Below are 19,196 nucleotides of genomic sequence, written 5' to 3' on the forward strand. Positions count from 1 at the left end.
TGCTCTGCCATTGTAAGACTGACATCTCGTTTGGTCCTCTCTCACCAGCTCTTCTATTAATGCAAGCTTATATTTCCACCAGCAGTAAAAAGAAAGGATTGAGGTGGGTTTATTTGGTTTCTACTTTTTTTAAGGTAGACTGATGTAATAAAAAACAGGTTCCTTACAAGATCTCATAACCAAGAGTAAAATGATGCTAACCTTTATGAACAGGAACAGAATCAGTATCTCCGAACGATTTGATATTCCATGAGACTGGGAAATTCACAGCAGCAGAAAAAATGAAGACTGAATGAAACCTGCTGGAAAAAAAAAAAAAAAGAGTTTTGCAGACCTTCCAGACTTGTGTCCATGCTATATAGCAAAGTACAAAAATGATGTGCCCTTACCCTGTCTATGACAGGCCAGCAAAGTTAAGAGGCAGAGCACTGGTGACAGCAGAGCTGACTAAACATGAACGACCTTCCTTGGCTGTGGCAATGTAATTTCAGCCCCGTTGGCAATACCCTGGAAACCAAAGTGCCTTTCAGTTTCAAACCTCAGCCTTTGAAAATAACATTAAAGGCTCCTGCGGAGAGACTGCTTCTTAAACTTTCTTTTTTCCAAGGGGGAACTGCAATGTGCCTCCAGCAGGGAAAGCTCCATTTGTGCCTCCTCCCGTGGATAGTGGCAGCAGGGAGAGGGGAACTTGGTTCCCTGTCAGTGTTCCCAACCCCTGCCCAACTGCACTGCAGAGGCCTTCAAAGGCTTCCATCATGTTTCATTTGTAAATAATCAATTCCTCCATAAACATCCCATTAAAGCCTGTCGCAGAACTCAGCACAGCAGCTGCCTAGCCATGACTTCAAATGAAAACGTTATGAGAGGTTTTGCCTGTATTTTACATCCAAATATTTGTAGGGCTCCGAATAGCGTGAGGACACCGGTACTGGTGTCACTCACTGAAATCGGTGGAAGCTCTGCCCCTGGCTCCAACAGGAATGGCCTCAGGGATGCTGTACCAACAGATCTGAATCACTAAGCCTCATCTGCATCAGCTATTGTTGAAGACAGCGCAGTATTATCATTGCTAGGTACTCCAGCATGGTCCTGAGCACCAGAGGCACTTTATACGCTCAGGTAATGGAGGTGGTGTGACGGTGGTCACAAGGGGCTCCAACCTGGAGCAGGTATCTCCCCGCTGCACTGACAAATTGCCCCATCACACAAGCCACAGACAGCAGCTTGATGGGTTGCAGCACTCAGATCTCTCCGTGCACCCTCAACCCGTGTGGCCTGGGGCTTTATTTCAGACGAGGTGTCCACAGAGAGTGCTCTCATATGCTCTGCCTCATGTGGGACCACAGAGAGGAACGGGCGCCCTGCCTATGGCCACCAGAGCGTGGGTGCCCAGCAGAGCAGCGTGCGGCCAGGTGAGGGGTGCAGGATGTGGCGCTGTGGCACGGTGAGTGGCACAAACACTGATGTTTTGTCCCCAAGGCTTGGGGAGCACACAGAGGACACCTGGGCACTGCTCATACTCAACAAACGTGGCTCCATAACCAACAAGTCCCACAGCGAGAGGGAGTGTCGGTGCCACAGCCAGGGGCTGCGCGTGGTGTCCAGATGCAGCTAACCAACAACTTTAATCCCCAATTCTGCCACAATTCTTTTAAAAAAGGGCAAAAACCCCTTAAAGTCGTGCACAGCCAAGTCGTGAGGTGATCCCCTACAGGAAGGGGGGGGGGGGGGCGCGGAGGTGGGGGGGGCGCGGAGGTGGGAGGGGCCCGGCGGGGAGGGGCCTCGAGGGGCGGGGCCCCGGTGGGTGTGGCCTCGAGGGGGGGGGCGGGGCCTGCGGGGCGGGGCGGGGCTTTGCGCAGGCGGCGCCCGGGAGCGCGGCGGCGGCGGCGGCAGCGGCGGGGCCGGGCCGGGCGCTGCCCGGGAGCGGCGGGGGCAGCGGGGCTGCGGGCAGGGCGCTGTGCCGGGCGTTGGGCCGGGGCTGCCGCGGGTTCTGCGCTTTGCCCCGTTCCGCTTCGGGCGGGCTCACGCCCGTGCATCTCTCCGCTCGCTGCCGCCGTGCGCTCGCTTCCCGGCGGAGCGGAAGGAGGATGGGGTTCGAGCTGGATCGCTTCAGCGGGGACGTGGACCCCGACTTCAAGTGCAACCTGTGCAACAAGGTGCTGGAGGACCCGCTGACCACCCCCTGCGGCCATGTGTTCTGCGCCGGCTGCGTGCTGCCCTGGGTGGTGCAGCAGGGCAGCTGCCCCGTCAACTGCCAGCGCATCTCCACCAAGGAGCTCAACCACGTCCTGCCCCTCAAGAGCCTCATCCTCAAGCTGGACATCAAGTGCGACAACCACGCGCGGGGCTGCGAGGCGGTGGTGCCGCTGCAGCAGCTGGGCGAGCACGCCGAGACGTGCGACTTCTCGCCGGCCAAGTGCCGCAACCGCGGCTGCCGCCAGGTGCTCAACCTGCGCGACGTGGAGCAGCACATGCGGGAGCGCTGCGAGGCGCGGCCGGCCGGGCTGTGCGAGCAGGGCTGCGGCTTGGTGCTCACCCACGGCGAGCGCCGGGCCGGCGGCCACGGCTGCCTGCGGGCCCTGCGAGCCCACGGCGCCGCGCTGCAGGCTCGGGCGGCGGCGCTGGAGAAGGCGCTGAAGAAAGAGGCGCTGCGAGCCGGCAAGCGGGAGCAGTCGCTGCTGTCGCGACTGGCGGCGGCGCAGCTGGAGCTGCAGGTGACGGCGCTGCGCTACCAGAAGCGCTTCACGCAGTACAGCGCCCGCCTCGACGCCCTGGCCCGCGCCCGCGCTGCTTCGCCCGGCAAGGTAAGGGGGGGACGAGCCGGAGGAGGGGGGGTGAAGGGGGTGATGTCGGGGAGCCCGCCCGCCCTGTCGCGATACCGAGGGGCGAGGTGCGGAGGCTCCCCGAGGGGCCGCGCGCTCCCTAAGGGGGCCTCGAGGGCTCCCCGGGGTCCCGTCAGGCGAGGCTGTGCCTCCATGTCCCCCAAAAACCCCTGTGGGGTCCCCCGTGCCCCCCGCCAGCCATTTCAGGCTCTGGAGCAGCCACGTTGCGGTGCGAGGCACCCGTCTCACGCTTGGCGTTTTTTCCAGACCCGCACTGGGTTCTTTACGTGGTTCAGGAAGAGAAAAACGGCCTTGATTTCAGGCAGTCTGAAATAAAGTGTTTATAAAGTGGCCAGAACCAAAAGGCAGAGCTGCTGCGGCACCGAGTTCTGACTGGGATGAGGCTCCCCAGCGAGGGCAGTGCTGGAAGCCAATTCTCTCTTAAATGAAGACATTTGGAGTCCTCCCCATGACCTGGACTGTGCCAGCACAGACCCAGCAGCATTAGAGGGCCTGAGACTGTCAGACATCTATAGGCACACCTCGAGAAAGGCTGGGGCTCCAAAAGCTATGTAAAGGAAACAAAACTTAAGTTTTCTCTCTTATTTTTCCCTTAAAGAAACACAGGGCCACACAACTCACTGTGTTCTGCTAGCTCCAAGCAGAAAGTATCCCAATACTGACAATACTGCTCTGACTTCAATGCTGGGTGTGACGGAATCGCCCCCTGCATCTCCCCCTCCTCGCCTCTGACCTGATGCCAACAGCACACCTCTGTTGGTGGCTGGGGTTGGTTTGCGTTATTTAGCTTCGTAATAGCAGCTGAGCACGCTTTAGCACGAAAGGCACTGCTACAAAACCTAGCAAGCGTGCAGGGAAGATAATTTCCAGCCCTACTTTTTATCAAATTTATGGACACAGCTGCCCAAGACGCCTGCGCTGGTTTCCAGCCGCGTTACAAAAGGCTGTTATGCAGCTTTCTGAGGCAGTGCCTGATCTGAAGAAAGCTGGAAGGTGTCATGTCACCACAGCCTTGTGGTCTAGCGGTCAATCAATTACATGTCTTTCACAGCATTTCGGGCAGCTTTCCAACACCAACAGCTTTAGTCTGCCCAGCTCCCAGAGAAGTACAATCAGGAAACTTGCATCTTTGTGCACCAGAGTTTTTTTTAAAAGACCCTTGGTAATCACCTAGCGCAGGGGATGCTTTACCAATTTGGGGATGTGGCTGGCTTCCAAGTTTTTACTCAGGGGTTATTTTCTCAGAGGCGCTCGCACAGGCTGTGCGGTGCAGGATGCGGATTATAAACACTCAGCGGGGCGTTATGTGCTTGCCTAAGGATTAGGTCTCTCAATGCCAGGATTACACATATGGTAATACAGAATAACAGATTTCAATTTCAGAAGTGATTGCTTATTCAAAGCGTGCAGCACCATTGCTATCGTTATTTTACCGTCATCGATATTCGTACTTCGTAGGTTCTGTTAAAAACTGTAATTGTTTGTTCCCTGTTAAAACACAAACCTGGCACTAATGAACTGAGTTTTCTGGCTAAATGTGATGATTCCAGAACTCACCATAGGATGTTCTGGGTTCTCGGAGGCAAAGAAAAAGGATCTTCTCATTTACCTGATGGGTGGTTGCTTGTTGCTGCAGACGTAGAGCCAGTCTAGAATAAATCAGAGGGCGTATACCCTAGTCAAAACAGACAAAGTGCCCACTTACAGTTCTGTTTAAATGCTTAGGTATGGGGGAAACATGATAGTGATGGATGTCAGGCCATTTCCATCACGAAGGACCCAAACTTGTGGTCTTTTGGCTGGGGCAACTGTTTTTGAGCAACTTTGGAAAGCCAGGTCTGGGTTTGTTTTAGCATAGAGTCCCTTTGTGGTACCAGATGAATCACTTTGCTTTTCTGTGCTTCCATCTCCCATTTCTGAAGTGAGTTTATAACACTGCCACAACTATATAAAGACACACGTAAAATATATATTTTATACACACAGAGAGAGTTATCTGAAAATACCTCACAATTTTGTAAGTCCATTAAACAGCTAGATTTGCATTAAGTGATTCCAGTTGTGTTTTCCACATGCACTCTTCCCCATCTTCTTAGCCACTGAGGGAATGCTTTAATTTTACAGTGTATTTACTGGATGTCTGATCCATGCTTGTTCCAAAAGACGCATCTGAAGGTTTATTTAGAGGGTAACTTTACTCCTTGGTTGAGAGGTGAGGCTTATTGTGGGCAAGCTTGAGGAGGGAGTGGTAGGGAAGGCAGTGTGTCTTTCTCAAAATTAGTATTGCCTTTGATCAGCCCTGTCAATCCTGAAACATCAAAGTCTAAATAAGCAAGAAAAACCTCATGCTATTCAAACAATGCTTAATCCTTGCTGAAACATACCACTGTTCACACCTATTGATAAGCCGATCTAGTCGGTCCTTTATGTACACAGCCATCAAAGTCCTTCGGGAAGAAGTGAGTAGGGGGGAATCAAAACCAATTTATGGAGCTGGTTCCAGCCCTGGGGGAGCAGACGGCACAACGTGATGTAAAGGCTGTGCATGGCAATGTCTGCTCTCAGGATGGCATTTTAAACTGTACGGATGTCAGTCTACAAAGGGCGAGTAAAGGCTTTAAGGCCTGCCAAAGCAGGATCTTCGGAAGTCTGGTCTTAGGCCCTTCTGCTTTTCTGATGACCAAAGGCAGGGACAGACTTCCAGTAAATACATCAGACAGATTACGGGAGCCAGTTCACGATCTGTTGTTTAGTTAATGCCTCCATGGAGGTGGCAACACAAGTTCTGATTGCATAAAAGCCGAACTAAGCCCTTTAAAACAAGATTGCATTTTTTCTCAGGCTGTCCCCAACCAGGCTCAGCTGGGCTTCGGTCAATAAACAAGGAGCTGAAGTGCTTCCTGGAACAGGCAGCGCGGCTTCGCCACGCGATTACCAAACAGATCAGCCTTCCAATCGAGGAAGCAAAAGGCAGATTTACCCAGCTGGGAAGCACACTCATCTCAAGAATTACCTGTAAGAGTGCTGCTCGGCTGCGGGAACACACCGTGCCGGTAACCCTCGGGTTTGCTGCAGAGCCAGGTGTGGGGCAGGGCTAGGTGCAGGCCGCGGCGTCTCCAGTTCCTCACTGCTTGATGGTTGCTGCTCTGAGGCACTAGATACAGCAGAGGAGAAAAGAAAGGCAGAGCCCAAGGCATGTATCTATGAAAGTTCCCAAACATTGGAGCACCGCTGCCTGCCCTGTGCCTGGGTGAGGTAGCCCAGATGGCGGAATTACCGCTGGGCAGTAACGTGGGGCTGTGCTCTGCAACGCCACTCGCAGCCCCAGAGAGGATGGAGACAGCACCCAGACCTGTCAGGATGGACTGGAAAGTTTCTTAAAACCCCTGTGGTCATTTTTCAGGAGTACCTCAGAAAGGCACTGCGTTAGGGTGGGTTTTTCCCACAACCTTTGACTGGTTCAAGCTTACCTGCTTTAATACTGGTTCTGCTAGGCGTACGCCATCAAATCAGAGCCACGTGAGGAAGCTTTAATGAAAGCATTCAGCTTTAATTACGGAAAGTGTCTTGAGAGCAACATTGAAATTGTTTCTTGATTGTTCTAATTGATTTGTCTTATTAAAAAGGCCTAACAGGGGAAGCCAACAGTGACACCAGCATGTCCTTGTCCTTTAAATGATGAATTACCAGGCCCTGAAATTGGCCTCCCAGGACTGGAAATCTGCTCCCTGAAATCCTGCCTGACGTCTGGGTTTGATGACTTGCAGGGCAATAGCCTTTACTTCATTTTCCAGGCCTCCTCTGGGTACCTGATCCTTACTAGTGCAGAGTGTAGGCAAAGTCAAATAAAATTGGCTGGAACACATTCCTATTTCTCTGTAACAGGTCCAAGTCTGCTTATGGGACCTACAGGAAAGATAAGATCACAAACTGACAAGAAAATTGCAACCCAAAATTTCAGATGGAGGCCGCTGGGGCAGCAGCCCTGTGGTGGAGCCTTGGGCATGCGGTCAGTGGGGCTCTGCTGGTTTATGCTGGGAGGGAACTGTTCTTCGTTATCACCCCCAAATCTAAGAGTAATTCAGTAATCCAGGATCACTTCAACATTCTTGATGAGTTTAATTGACATTAGTACTTGACTGGCAACTTCAAATTGATACATTAGAAGAAAAATGCACAAACTAGAAACATCTGCACCAAATTACAGTGTAACTGTTGTAATTTTTGTCATTAATCAGTTATGAAAACCAGACTCGTAAGATAACTTCCTCAAACTTTCTTGTGTTCATAACTTTTTCACCCTTTCCATAAAAGAAAAAAAAATTTCGGAGGTAGCATTGTTCATAGAGATCTGTAGATGCACCACGTGCAGTTCTGACTATCCTATTCTTATTTCTAAAAAAAAAGGATTTATTTAAATGGCTTTTGTAGTGGTGCACTGCTGTATAGTTTTGTGGTGTAGCGATTGAAATTAGCGTATTGTGAGGATTTAGTTGTATTGAACAGTGCATGCGCTAAACTTTGTTAATTTACTTAGTTAACTTTGTTAACTTTTGTGAAACTTACAGACCTTGAGTAGCATCACAGTGTCACAAAGGATATTTTGTGTACACCTTTATAGAAGTTGTACTCTACATGAGCAAATGTGCAGTTAGGAGCAAGCTTGGGTAGGGCAGGATAACAGAGCACAGCTGCTCCAGTATTACCCATCTGTCCTGTCTGTCTTTGTGGTGCATTTTTTGCCTAATCAGACAACTCTTCACTGTGGAATTTCATCGTTTAGGGAATTACCATAATGATTTTCAGTCGTGGAGGATTTCTGTTTTGCTAGTTTCAAATTCGCTGGTGTTTTTTTTCCAAAGAAAAATGTATTACGAATCTCTTCACAGCAGGCACTGTGGATAGCCATTAGCATCACAGGCCTTTTACAGAATTTGGAGCAGTTTTCTTTAAAGCTGTTTTCTAAAACTTACCAGAGAATTGCTGTTGTATAGCAGTTCATATCTGATACTTTTTCAAACAATGTACTGCAGCTAGCACTGGAGAGAAACAACAAAAACGCAGTCCTTCAGACACCCTCAAGCACTGCAAAAGTCAAGAATCCGACTACTGGAAACATGGAGTATTTTACATAACACATCACGTATGACTGGGTCAAGTAGTTGCAGGAACAGCATTGCATATAAATATCTTCTGTTGCTGTTAAGTGTCTCTGTGGATCTCAATAAAAAATACGCATAAATCTCAGAGGGCGGCTTTTGCAGAGGCACACCACGGCGGAGGCCGGAGCGCTCCCGCAGATGTGGTTTTTCTCCAAACTTCATGGGAAAAGAAAGTAACAAAGCAACCCAGCAGACCCGCATGGAAGTGTTATCTGCCCTGCTCACCGATGCACACAAATGTTTTGAATACGTTTATCTGTTCTTTGCAGGGCGAGGAAACCAAAGCGCTGACTCTTGTCCTCCATCGTGACTCAGGCTCGCTTGGATTTAATATTATTGGTGGCCGACCATGCGTGGTATGTTAATTGTTAAAATATGTTTGCCCTTTCCAGTTGGGAAAAGCACGTAGGTCAACACTTAGAGGAAAAATGCTGCTGACAAGCATTTGGTTCTCTTGGGATTCTTTCAGAGCAAATTTTATGGTCAGAGTTGTATTGGATGTGTACGATGGCTGTTATGTCTGTACTGTCTCTTCCCTCACAACACATTTAATCTTGCACGTGGCCACCTCTAGGAACACTGATGTAGGTGGAGTGTAACTCCCCAAACGGGGAACCCTTTGGTATCTCCCTCCTCAGACCATTCTGCTTTGAAGATAGCGCACGAGTTCAGGACCCGCAGCTTTGGGCCCTTTAAAGTTCATTAGGAAAACATTACTCTCCTTTCCACCCAAGATTAGGCAGCCCTGTGTGCAGGTGAAGGGATGTAACTTAACCAACCTACTTTTGAATTCCACGATTTCAGCAGATGTTTCCTGCACCACACACTCACTAATGTATTTTTTCTTGATTCTTGTTGGCCAGGGCTGCTGCATATGACTTTAATTAGATGAAGGAGTGGATTATACCTTGTCCCAGTAATTTAGAAAGTATTCAGAGGTACTTCTCGGCCTCTTGGAAATGTGACATTAATCACGATTTATTCCTAGTAAATTCACTTGAAAGTTATTTTTTATAGTTAACGTCTTTCAGTTACTTTTCTGAGACACGGTTCTGCACTGATAGAAGCTGATTTCGCAGTACACAGAATCTGGAGACCCCTTGTTAGGTAGAATTTGATTTCCACAGTTTTGTTTGTAAGCCCCCAGAGGAAGAGCTGTGCAGCTAAAAATAAAAATGCACTGTTGCCTTACGTTTGATGTGCAAGCAGGCTGCTGTCTCACTGGGTTTTACATTAAGAATAATTATAATGACAGTTACTACTGAACTGGCCTAAGTCAGAGGAAAATGATTACCATGCAGCTAATGAACCTAATGAAAGTCCGTTCCTGGTTGTACAGTTTTTCAGAATGGGAGTATCAGGTGTTCTCATTAGCACAAATAATCCCATATTAAGACATCCCTAAGAATATTTCTTCTAAATTGCATACACTGTTATGACACAGACAAGTTTTAGCTGAGGGAAAATTAGAGTTAGTTCAAGGCACAATATTATATTTTTCTTTTCCTCCCTGAAGGACAATCAAGACGGTTCATCCAGCGAAGGAATTTTTGTATCGAAAATAGTCGACACGGGGCCTGCTGCTAAGGAAGGAGGGCTGCAAATTCACGACAGGATTATTGAGGTATGCGAATACACTGTCCAGTCTCTTTCAATAGTATGAGTTCCGTGTCAGGTCTTCAAATGGCATGATGTTTTAGTGTGGGTTTGGGAGAAATGCACCGTGGTAAACACTGTCTAGAAGACATGCCTGTTAAAATATGCTTGACTTGACTCAGTGCTGACCTTTATGGCTTTAGGTATAGTCCTTACCTAAATATAGAAGCCAGATTATGGATGGTATGTGCATGTCCTGACTTTCTGAGGAGCTAGCATCTATCTGGTATGCCATAGATATTTCTTTTTAAAGCTATTGGAAACTTGTAAGTTATTTAGTTAAAACCATATGTGAAATAGCTGTAGCGTAAACCATGATTTTATTTATCTTGGTTTCTAAGACCAAGGAAAATAAATGTTTTGAACAGTTAGACAAAAATCTACTCTGAAGTTTCCATAGGGTTTATTCAGACAGGTTTACAATAACTCCCATAATGTTGTTTGTAAGTCCTTCTATTATTCAGATTGCAGCCTGAATTTCTTCTCATTTTGCCAGTCTTGACCTCAATAAAAAGTCCTTTCTGTGAAAGAGATGGTTGCTTGAAATGTTTGTCGTAATTTGCAGTGAGTAAATTTCTTTTTTTGAAAGAGAAGGAAAGGTTAGTTTTCATGAAATGCAGCTGATTGTGAGTCAGTTTCCATTGTTTAGCATTTTACAGTTAGGAAAAGTATTCTTCACTGCCTTATTTTTGTAGGCTGGGGAAGCTTTGAGAGTCTATTGTTCAAAAAGATAAGTGCGGTGTTTGTTGCCAAGGATATCATGGAACAGCCAGTTTCTCTAAGTAATGGAATTCCATTGCTCTTATGTTTTGCAAATGAGCAATAAACAGCTGTTAAGGATTTTCTGTTGGCAGGAGACAATGTGTATTTGCTATTTTCTGTACTGTTATGGTAAATTGTATTCACAATTTAGTAAGGATATAAAATATTAATTAAGTTTCTCCATAAGGAAAAGAGTGGAGCCACAGTAGCACAACTATAAAAAGATAAGAAGCTGAGCTGTGAAGTGATCCAGAGTTGCTTAGACTATATATATGATATAACATTAATTCTGAAGAGGTCTGGACAATTTTGTGAGAACTATGCAATTTTGTTTGAACTGAAAAATTTTCCCATAGGCATACATTTCCCTAAAGCATATTTGAGAAGCTGACATCTGTTTTTGAAGCAGTGTTTGGTCACACAATTGAAACAACCATGAAAAAACAAAACTTTGGAAAAATCAAATAGCCCAAAGTTAGGAGATGGCTTGGTCTCTGAGCTGCAAGCTCAGCTCAGTCTGCTTGAGAACGAGCGCTGTAACTCGGGCTGGAACTGCAGGCGTGCAGCATTTTGTCAGTAGGATTTGGCGGGGGAGAACAGGGACGGCTGACCTCCACGAGCTCTACAGCATCTGCTCTCTTGCGAGGGACCTCCCTCATTACTGCTTTTCTTTGCTCCATTTTTCCACAAGTTCAGCATTTGGCAGTGGTAGCACAGGGCAGGCTAAGCAGCTAAATACTGCTGTGCTGTATTGGCCAGTAGGAACCCAAGAAGAACACAGAAGAAAGCAGACAGGGTGGGATTTCATGCTGTGCTTCTGTGTCTCTTCTTGAGTGCTGTGGTGCCTTTATGAGTAGCATTTGTGCAGGCTTTTTCCCTCAATTCACTTACATTTTAATATAGCAGAAAAGTCCAGAGTAGAGACACAAGGGGAATGTATCCTGTTTATAGCACACCAAAGGTAGCGGGAAGCCTTGTGCAGGAGCCTGTGTTGACAACTCTTGTGCTGCCACAAATTAATTTTCATATGCACTCTTCTCACATTCAAATATCTGCTAAATGCTGATGAAAAATTTGCAAAATTATTACTGAATTGTTGACCTTGGGAGCATGAGTTTGGATTAGAGATGTCATCTTGAAGCAAATCTCTACATGGTGCCCAGCTGATGTGTTCTGGTTCCCCCTGTGGAGTACTCTGTGTGTTCTAACCGGGATATTACAAAGCCCTAAAAATACATGCACTGGGGACATCAGGACCTGAAAAGAACTGTTTCATTCTGTACTCTGTGCAATTTGTATTTATTGCACTGTATCTAACTCTAGTCCAGGTAAGGAAAAAAAGAAGATACCTCCTGCACCATGGCATTTAAAGCAGCTTTATCATACTATTATATTAGTTAATTGAAATATCCTGTAAATTTTCTGGATGAAAAGTAGGTGATGTCTAATCATAACGTCCTTCTAGAGGCAAATGTTTTTATTGCCTTTCCAAAAGGAAACTTAAACCCATACTTGATTTTTCAGTCAAATTGCCAGACTCATTTACAGATACAGGTTTAACTGTGGACTCGGATGGAATTCAACATAGAGATTAGAGCATACTAGTGGTCACATTTGCTTTGAGAAGCATGAAAGATGGTAAAGAAAGATAACTACCTAGAACAGAGTTTGGCTATCAGGGACATGTGTGACTTGCTCATATATTATTACAGTTGTAAGTATCACCAGTGTGATTTTTAAATAGACCCTTTCACAAAGAACTCTTATTCCAGTATAAGTTGCTGAGCATAACATCATAACATCGAGCATTCCAGAATCCATGACAGTGAACTTAAAATGCAGTGAAATGTAAATTATTTGATTTCCTTTTGAAAACATTTCTCTCAGGTCTTACAGTAGATGCGTTTTGGAGCATGTATAAAATAAAAGCATTGTTTTTCATTTTCAAAACTGTCAAAACATTTCTTATTACTTAGCAGGATTAGGCAGTGTAAAATTTAGACACGTAGTGCTGTTTATAGCTGATAGCAAATGCTGCTTGCAAATTCAATCCCCCTGACAAATTGATACTGAGATAAACTTTGAATTATGTCTGAGACAGTTTTTAAACATATTTTCCCACTCTAGTGTGGGTTTGGATTTTCTGCTTTATACCTTTTAAAAGGTTAAATGCAAAAAAAGTAAATCAAGTTTAAGAATTGTCTTGAATTTTCAGTGAAAGCTATTTTTTTGGCCCTTTGTATATCACTAACATAAGCAGTGCCACTGTGAGGTGTGTTCCTACTGTGAAATGACATACATCATCTAGATGAATGATGTGTGGTTCGCGCTACTCAGCCTGCAAAGCACGCAACAGAAATAAAATCTTTTTCCCTTGTACTTCATTTTACTAAATCTGTTAAATAATAAATATATTTAGTGTTTATGTAGGACTATGAAGAATGCATTATGGCTGTTAACCATTAATTATTTCCCTTCGCTGTTTAATATTATCCATATTTTGCAAATGGGTAATCTGAGGTATACAGGAAAATATCTTGAGAAGTTCTTGTCAGGTCAGGGTTAAAGACTCAGATCTCAGTCTATTCATTATTGCTTTATGTAAACCAATGCTTCATACCTATGTCTGTTTCCAGGTCTTTCACAATTACTGTAGAAGCAAAGTAATGATATTATGAGATTTTCTCTGATTCGACTGCAGGTTTTTCATGCACTGCTCTGACTTCAAAGCAAACAGCTGATTTAATCCATTACTAGTAATTCACTGAATTATTGTTAAGATGCACCGTAGCAAATCGCTGTATTAAAAACATGCTGAAACTATTGATTTTAATGCAGAGGAATTACTGTTCTCACAGATTACATTTTTGTCAGGGTAACAAAATGGTCCTAATTTCCTCTTATAACAGAAGTTGGTTCAAGTCCCAGACATGAATGACTCCTCTACGCAGCTGCCTGGCATTTCTTAAGACAAAATTAGATTTCCAGAGTTTTTATTTTTAAGCACATCAGCTCTGAAAGGTTATAAATTAAATATGGCATTCTCTTCTCACTAACTAGTAAACTTGTTTGTTTTGCTTCGGGACTGTTTAGAAAGAATGAGACTTTTGAAATGCTTACTGCTTGCCACCTTAAAACATTTTAAGTACAATTAGGGTACTGTTGAGGTAGTATAAACTGTCATAGCTGCTCTGAAACCTCCAGGATTTATGCCACCTGGGACTTGCCCAGTGTTTCATGCTGCTCACAGGAAGGATCATTAGTTTAGGAGTTGAGAACATGTCTTAGTGCATTTGATTGATTTTCCCCAAAGCACGCTCATTTGCTACAAATTATAGGCTGCTTTTCTATTATGCGGATTTCTTCACAGGTTACGCATAGGAACAATGAAACTTTTTAGCAAATGTTCTCCTGTATACTTGCAATTAAAATTTACAATTTGCTCTGGATTCTGTTTGCCTCGTAGCATAGAGGCTGCTTTAGCAGAGCCACTTTCTGCTCACGTGAGGTGGTTTTTTGGCAACCCATGTGTGGTTTCTGAGTTAACAGCACAGCCTCCAAAAAGCCAGGTTTGCACAGAGAAAGCATGTCAGCCAGGCAGGAAGGGCAAGGAGAGGAGCACTCACAGGAGTGTGGCGTACGTTTCCGTGTCAGTGAAATATAGATGCTAAGGAAGATCTGCTGCTTTGAAATTGAGTAAATGGAGAAACATTTCATGTGGTCTGCTGGTATGGGATGGGGTCTAGTTTTTCTATGTGGTTGAGTCTCTGGACTAATTCTGTGTTGCCAGCCCAACTTTCTTGCTAGCATGCAGTTATCCCTAAGCAGTACGCCCAGCTCAACTTATCACTGCTCACAGGAGGCTTTCACAAATAATTAGTAAATAAAATTATTAGCCAAACAATTTTTCATTTGCTGGTGAGCAATTTAACATCACACCAGCTTTAATATGATAAACCTAAGCCTGTAGCTACTTCCAAAAATCAAACTGCACGCATTAGCTGAAACATGATAGACAGAGAGGTTAAACAGAATTTTTTTTTCATTGTTGTGAATGGCAGAGTTCAGCTCTACAAACAAGATTTACTATACAGATACATACACTTACTCAGTAATTAATTTTCTGGAAGAAAACGTTTTCAGACAGCAACTTAAAATTGAATGTTCGTGTTCCTGCCAGGACATGCAAGAACAGTGGAGAATTTGTGGAGAGGGAACACAACGGGGCAGGGAGTACAGCTGTAGCAAAGCCAGCTTTTTTTGGACATCATACTTGTGGAAGATTTTCCAAGTCCTTTGTCCCTATCTGTTAATGGTATCACGAAGCAGCATTACGTCTGTGGTAAAACATAGGTCTTGCAGCTTGGTCACTGCTAAAAGGGAGTAATAATAACCTTAAGAGGAAAATGTAAATGAAAACAGAAGATCTTGGTTATCACTGCATTTTTTCATCTCGAATGCTTTTGCTCGATTCCACACCAGTGCTCCAGCCTGAGCTGTGGCAGGGAGGTGGGGAAGCAGGGGGATGAGCCAGACAGCAAACAGTGAACTGAAGGGGTGTAACAGACATTTATGCTAAATACTGCACCGCTGTCCTTCCCCCAGACAACAAAAAATGATAAATCCATCAGAGGGGATGAAAATCTGAAGTGCTGCAAAGAAATTAGCAACTGTTCCTAGTCTTAGGGACCTCTGGGCCCCGTCTCTTCACTGAAGCAGAGCTGTAGTTCTAAGCACATTTCACGTTGTAGCCTCTGAACAAGTCCTGCATGTTCCCCTCACGTATCCCCACCATTTTATTGCCTTCCTGTCACTAGAAGCCCACAGCATGCTGACCCTAAGCTTAAATTATCAAAAAAAAAAAAAAACTCCCTAAACTCAGGAACAGACCCCCCTCTGTGTCACCCTTTAACAGGATTACAGCATCCATGCCCCTTTCCACCTTTGATAAAAACACAAGCACTATGGTACCTTTTCATAACACTTTAAAAACCAAACAGCGTAAGGCCCAGATTGTACAACACCTGCCCCATGCCCTACTTTTTTTTTTTTTGTTCTGGTTATTAACTTGCTCAGTATTGCAAGGATCAGGACTCAGAAAGGAAACACAAAGAGCTCTGATACCTCCCAAGCCTTTCACACCTCCAGACTCACACAAGCAAGTCACACATTGCGGATCACAAGACTCGCCATGCAGCTCCTCCATTCTCTCCAAGTCGTATTTCCCATTTCCCAGTAAATCAATCCATGCTTGGAGTGGTTTCACCCCAGTAACATCTCACACTGGAGACAAGCCTGGAGTGTCACCTCGTGGGCTGCAGGAGCCACGGTGATGCTGCACACCCATGTTGGGCCAGGACATGTGCACCAAGGAGAGAATACAACTTGAGAGATCCAAATTTTGGTCTTATAAGCAATCACCCTTTTGTAGTGAAACATAGCCATTGAGTATTCTCTTCAGCTAAACACACAGCAATGTGTCAAACTCCAACAACTACTCTTTTAAAAGCATGCACATAGAGCATGTAACAATGAGACAATTTAATCTTTTCACATGCGGTACAATTTTTCGCATTTCAAATCATCTCCTGCTCGGTTTTCCACATATGAAGCCAAACCGTTATGATTAACTGTTAAATTTTATTTTTAGATTTCTGAATGTGGAGTCTTTTTAGAGAAAACACACAGAATGTCCTATCAACTATTTTCACACATTTTGTTCATATCGCAATAATTGAGCAATCAGATGCAATCATCCCTAATTTAGGACACATGTAGTACATTACCATGTCAATTGTACTAAAAGATAGGCACAAAGTGAGAGCAAATGAACTAGAAAAAAAGCCAGCTCAGACCACTGCCATTCAAAATGCACTTAAGTAAAATTTGTATAACTATTCATTTGGAATTAAAAGAAAAGTGGAATTTGTCCAGCAAATATGAATAAAGCAGGATGTGTGAGGGTGACCAGATCCTCCCAAGAATCTGGAATCAAGAGCTGCCGATCCTGCGGCTCTAGCCCACTTTGTACTGGTGGTGGGATTTTTCTTCAGAAGATTGCTTCATGCAAACCTGCCTGTCTCACCTGCAAGCCTCACTTGTCTGTTTTTCACAGTACCGCATTTCCTCTTTTTCCCCCACATATACATAATGGAAATTGAAATAAAATCCTGGAATCAGTTCTGGGAACAAATACAGCACAAAGCTGCTTCTGAACAATAGCATTTGTAGTGTCTAAATAAGACTATTACTGCTTGATATTAAACAAAACATCTTCCAATATGAGGTATGGTTTTAGTTTTGTTCCCTCTTACTCATTTACACCATGAAAAATTTAAAACTGTTCACAAGTAACTGCACTTTTGTGCTTTAAGCACTAAGAGGTGACAACTTACCAGCACTGTGATACTAATTCCAACATCATTGACTGCTTTTCACATGATGTTTTGATATTTAAAATAGTGTAATTTTACTATTTTATATTCCACTACGAAGTGCAACTACAGAACTTGCAAGGTTTTTAGAGTCAGCATCCAGAACCCAAGTATATTATCCACAGTTGACTTATGATTCATCTACTAGCAGTACTAAATTCGTCCTGTTTAAACTGGGTTTAGATGACATGAAGAGGCGTGACTGGTCTTTTAATTGTACTGAGTTTTATCTGGAAGCACTTGTCTTTAGTATTTTTTTCTGCCAAAATCCCAATAACTTCTGGATACATGTGCAACACTGACAGCAAATAAAAGCTCTGGTGATCAAGTCTGGCCCACACTCCCATTCAATTTATGCACAGATTTTTGAAGAGGTGACCCACAGGAACTCAGCCCTATAAAATATCACAGGGATATGGGTAATTTTGAAGCCTCATCTTCAAGTTTATCACCGAGTGAAATCTCACCTCCCAGGAGCAGGGAATGGCTGAGGCTGGAGAGGACCTCTGCAGCTCATCCAGCCCAAGCCCTGTGCTCAAAGTAGGGTCACCTCCCTCCGTGGGAGGATAAAAGCACAAACACATTGTACCTATGAGTAGTCCTTCTGGGCCATGGCTTTGAGCAGGAATTTGAGCTGAAAACTAGTAAACATTTGTTTGATTGATTGGATGAACATGAGAAAGAAACCAGCAACAGGAAGGGAGAGGGAAAATATTTCCTAAATCATTTGAAAAAAAGAATTTAGTGTTTTTTCATCTCTCAGTTCTGCAGGCTTCCCAGCTCAGGAAGACTTGGTTTATTTCTTAAAAGGTCTTGCTTATAAAGCAGACCTTTCTCTGGCTCTGGCCAGCTCTAATAAAAATTAGCAGTAACTTTAGCAGCTGCCATACCACATGACTGCTTGGAATTGCATAACTTTTTTCCTTCTAAAGAAGCACACAAAGAGATCATCTGATCCCCTCCCTTGCAGTGTTCTCTGTGAAGTATATTTCTCTAACTTCATTTCTAAACAAAAATCTTTTTCTTCTTTCCTTTAACAGTCTTCTCTTTTTAAGACTGAAATCTGGCCGTAAATAGTAACGAGCCCTAGGCAGAGCTTTCCTGAGTTAAGCCCACGAATAAATAGGGTGATTTATTTATTGCTACTCAAACTATTAGCGTTCATCAATAACAGGGCATGTCATGGTCAAAAGCTAATGTCAGCCTCAAGTCGTTCAAAGAAATATTTTGTTGCGGAAATTGTGGCTTTTTAGGGCTAGTGGTATTTCTGAGAGTCTGCTTTCAGATGGAGATACACTGTGGTTTGACAAGGGGAAGATAATAGAAAGAAAAGACTCAGAAAAGAATCCTATGGCCATAACAGATGTAAACCGAACACAGACTGTTGGCTCAGTCCGGGTCCCATTTAATTTGCTGGAAATCCCAGAGTATTTAACCTGATCCACAAATACAGAACAGTTGGAAGTTTAAATTACTCTTCCTGTGTGGCATGTGGAAATGGACCATTGTTTTCTGGCTAATTGGTTTTCCCTCTAGCAAAAAAGGGGAAAAAAATTAAATGCTGAGCTAGTGCAGCAGCGTGGTACTGCTTATGCAGGCTGCTGCGGAGCGTAGAAGGGGAACTGATCCCAAAGCAGACGGCGTGCTGCTCCATGCAAAGATGCAGGCTAACCCACTGGGTAATGGATAAGCATGGCCAAGAGCATGGCTTTGCACCCTTCCTCCACGATGGGACTTTCTGCTGACCCCGCTGGGCATAGGGCAGGCACGTCAGTGCAGTTCAGTCACACCGAACAAGAACTTTGACACCACAACTCTCACAAACTTTTAAGTGCTTTACTTCTTTTTAAAGAAACTCCTGATGGACTTACAGAAGCCTCTAAGCCTATACTGGGCATAGAAGTTTATAATAATTTGCCAAAACCTAAGGAGAAATAACCCCCTTTCCTGTACAGTGCTTTTCCTGATGCAGATTTCTTACAAAAAATGAGATCTTTGTTTTATGAGGAGACCTCACTGACTGCATATTTTTGTCTCTCCTTTAGCGCACTTGGAATTAAGGCTAACATTCATATATTGCAAGCGTTAAGGAAATCTCGTGTCTATAGTTAGAAAGAATTAAATCATTTAGTGTTCTTTGAAAGGACTGCAAAGTCTTTAAAGCTTAGTTCATCCCAAATGTGAACAAGGCAGTGGTAATGTCACAGAATATGAGATGTTGCTAAAAATAATGGGCAAGTTCTCAGGCAAGGGAGCCCTGGGACCTGCACTTCACAAGGGCACCGTCACTGCCTTGTACCACTTAGATCCCTTTCGCCACTTGAGCTGAAGCAGTTGCT

General features: G+C 44.5%; 1 protein-coding gene and 1 long non-coding RNA gene across 3 annotated transcripts in view; one reads left to right on the forward strand and one right to left on the reverse strand.

The window, feature by feature from the left end:
* Positions 1-1,841: 1,841 nt before the first annotated feature.
* PDZRN3 (PDZ domain containing ring finger 3) overlaps positions 1,842-19,196 on the forward strand; it is a 129,875-nt gene continuing 112,520 nt past the window's right edge. The window contains exons 1-3 of one of the 2 annotated variants that reach the window (XM_068694042.1): positions 1,842-2,804; positions 8,275-8,361; positions 9,522-9,629. In XM_068694042.1, coding sequence (XP_068550143.1) covers positions 2,088-2,804; positions 8,275-8,361; positions 9,522-9,629 — 912 coding nt within the window. In that variant the 5' untranslated portion in view covers positions 1,842-2,087. The remainder of the gene's footprint in view (positions 2,805-8,274; positions 8,362-9,521; positions 9,630-19,196) is intronic. The other variant, XM_068694041.1, reaches the window with a different exon arrangement.
* Positions 3,246-19,196, reverse strand: part of LOC137862236 (uncharacterized) — a 37,896-nt gene continuing 21,945 nt past the window's right edge. The window contains exons 2-4 of the long non-coding RNA XR_011100119.1: positions 5,857-5,997; positions 4,453-4,518; positions 3,246-3,390 (exon numbers count right to left, since the gene is read on the reverse strand). This is a non-coding gene — a long non-coding RNA (uncharacterized lncRNA). The remainder of the gene's footprint in view (positions 3,391-4,452; positions 4,519-5,856; positions 5,998-19,196) is intronic.

Source organism: Anas acuta, chromosome 11 (assembly GCF_963932015.1).
Source record: "Anas acuta chromosome 11, bAnaAcu1.1, whole genome shotgun sequence".
Classification (NCBI taxonomy): domain Eukaryota; kingdom Metazoa; phylum Chordata; class Aves; order Anseriformes; family Anatidae; genus Anas; species Anas acuta.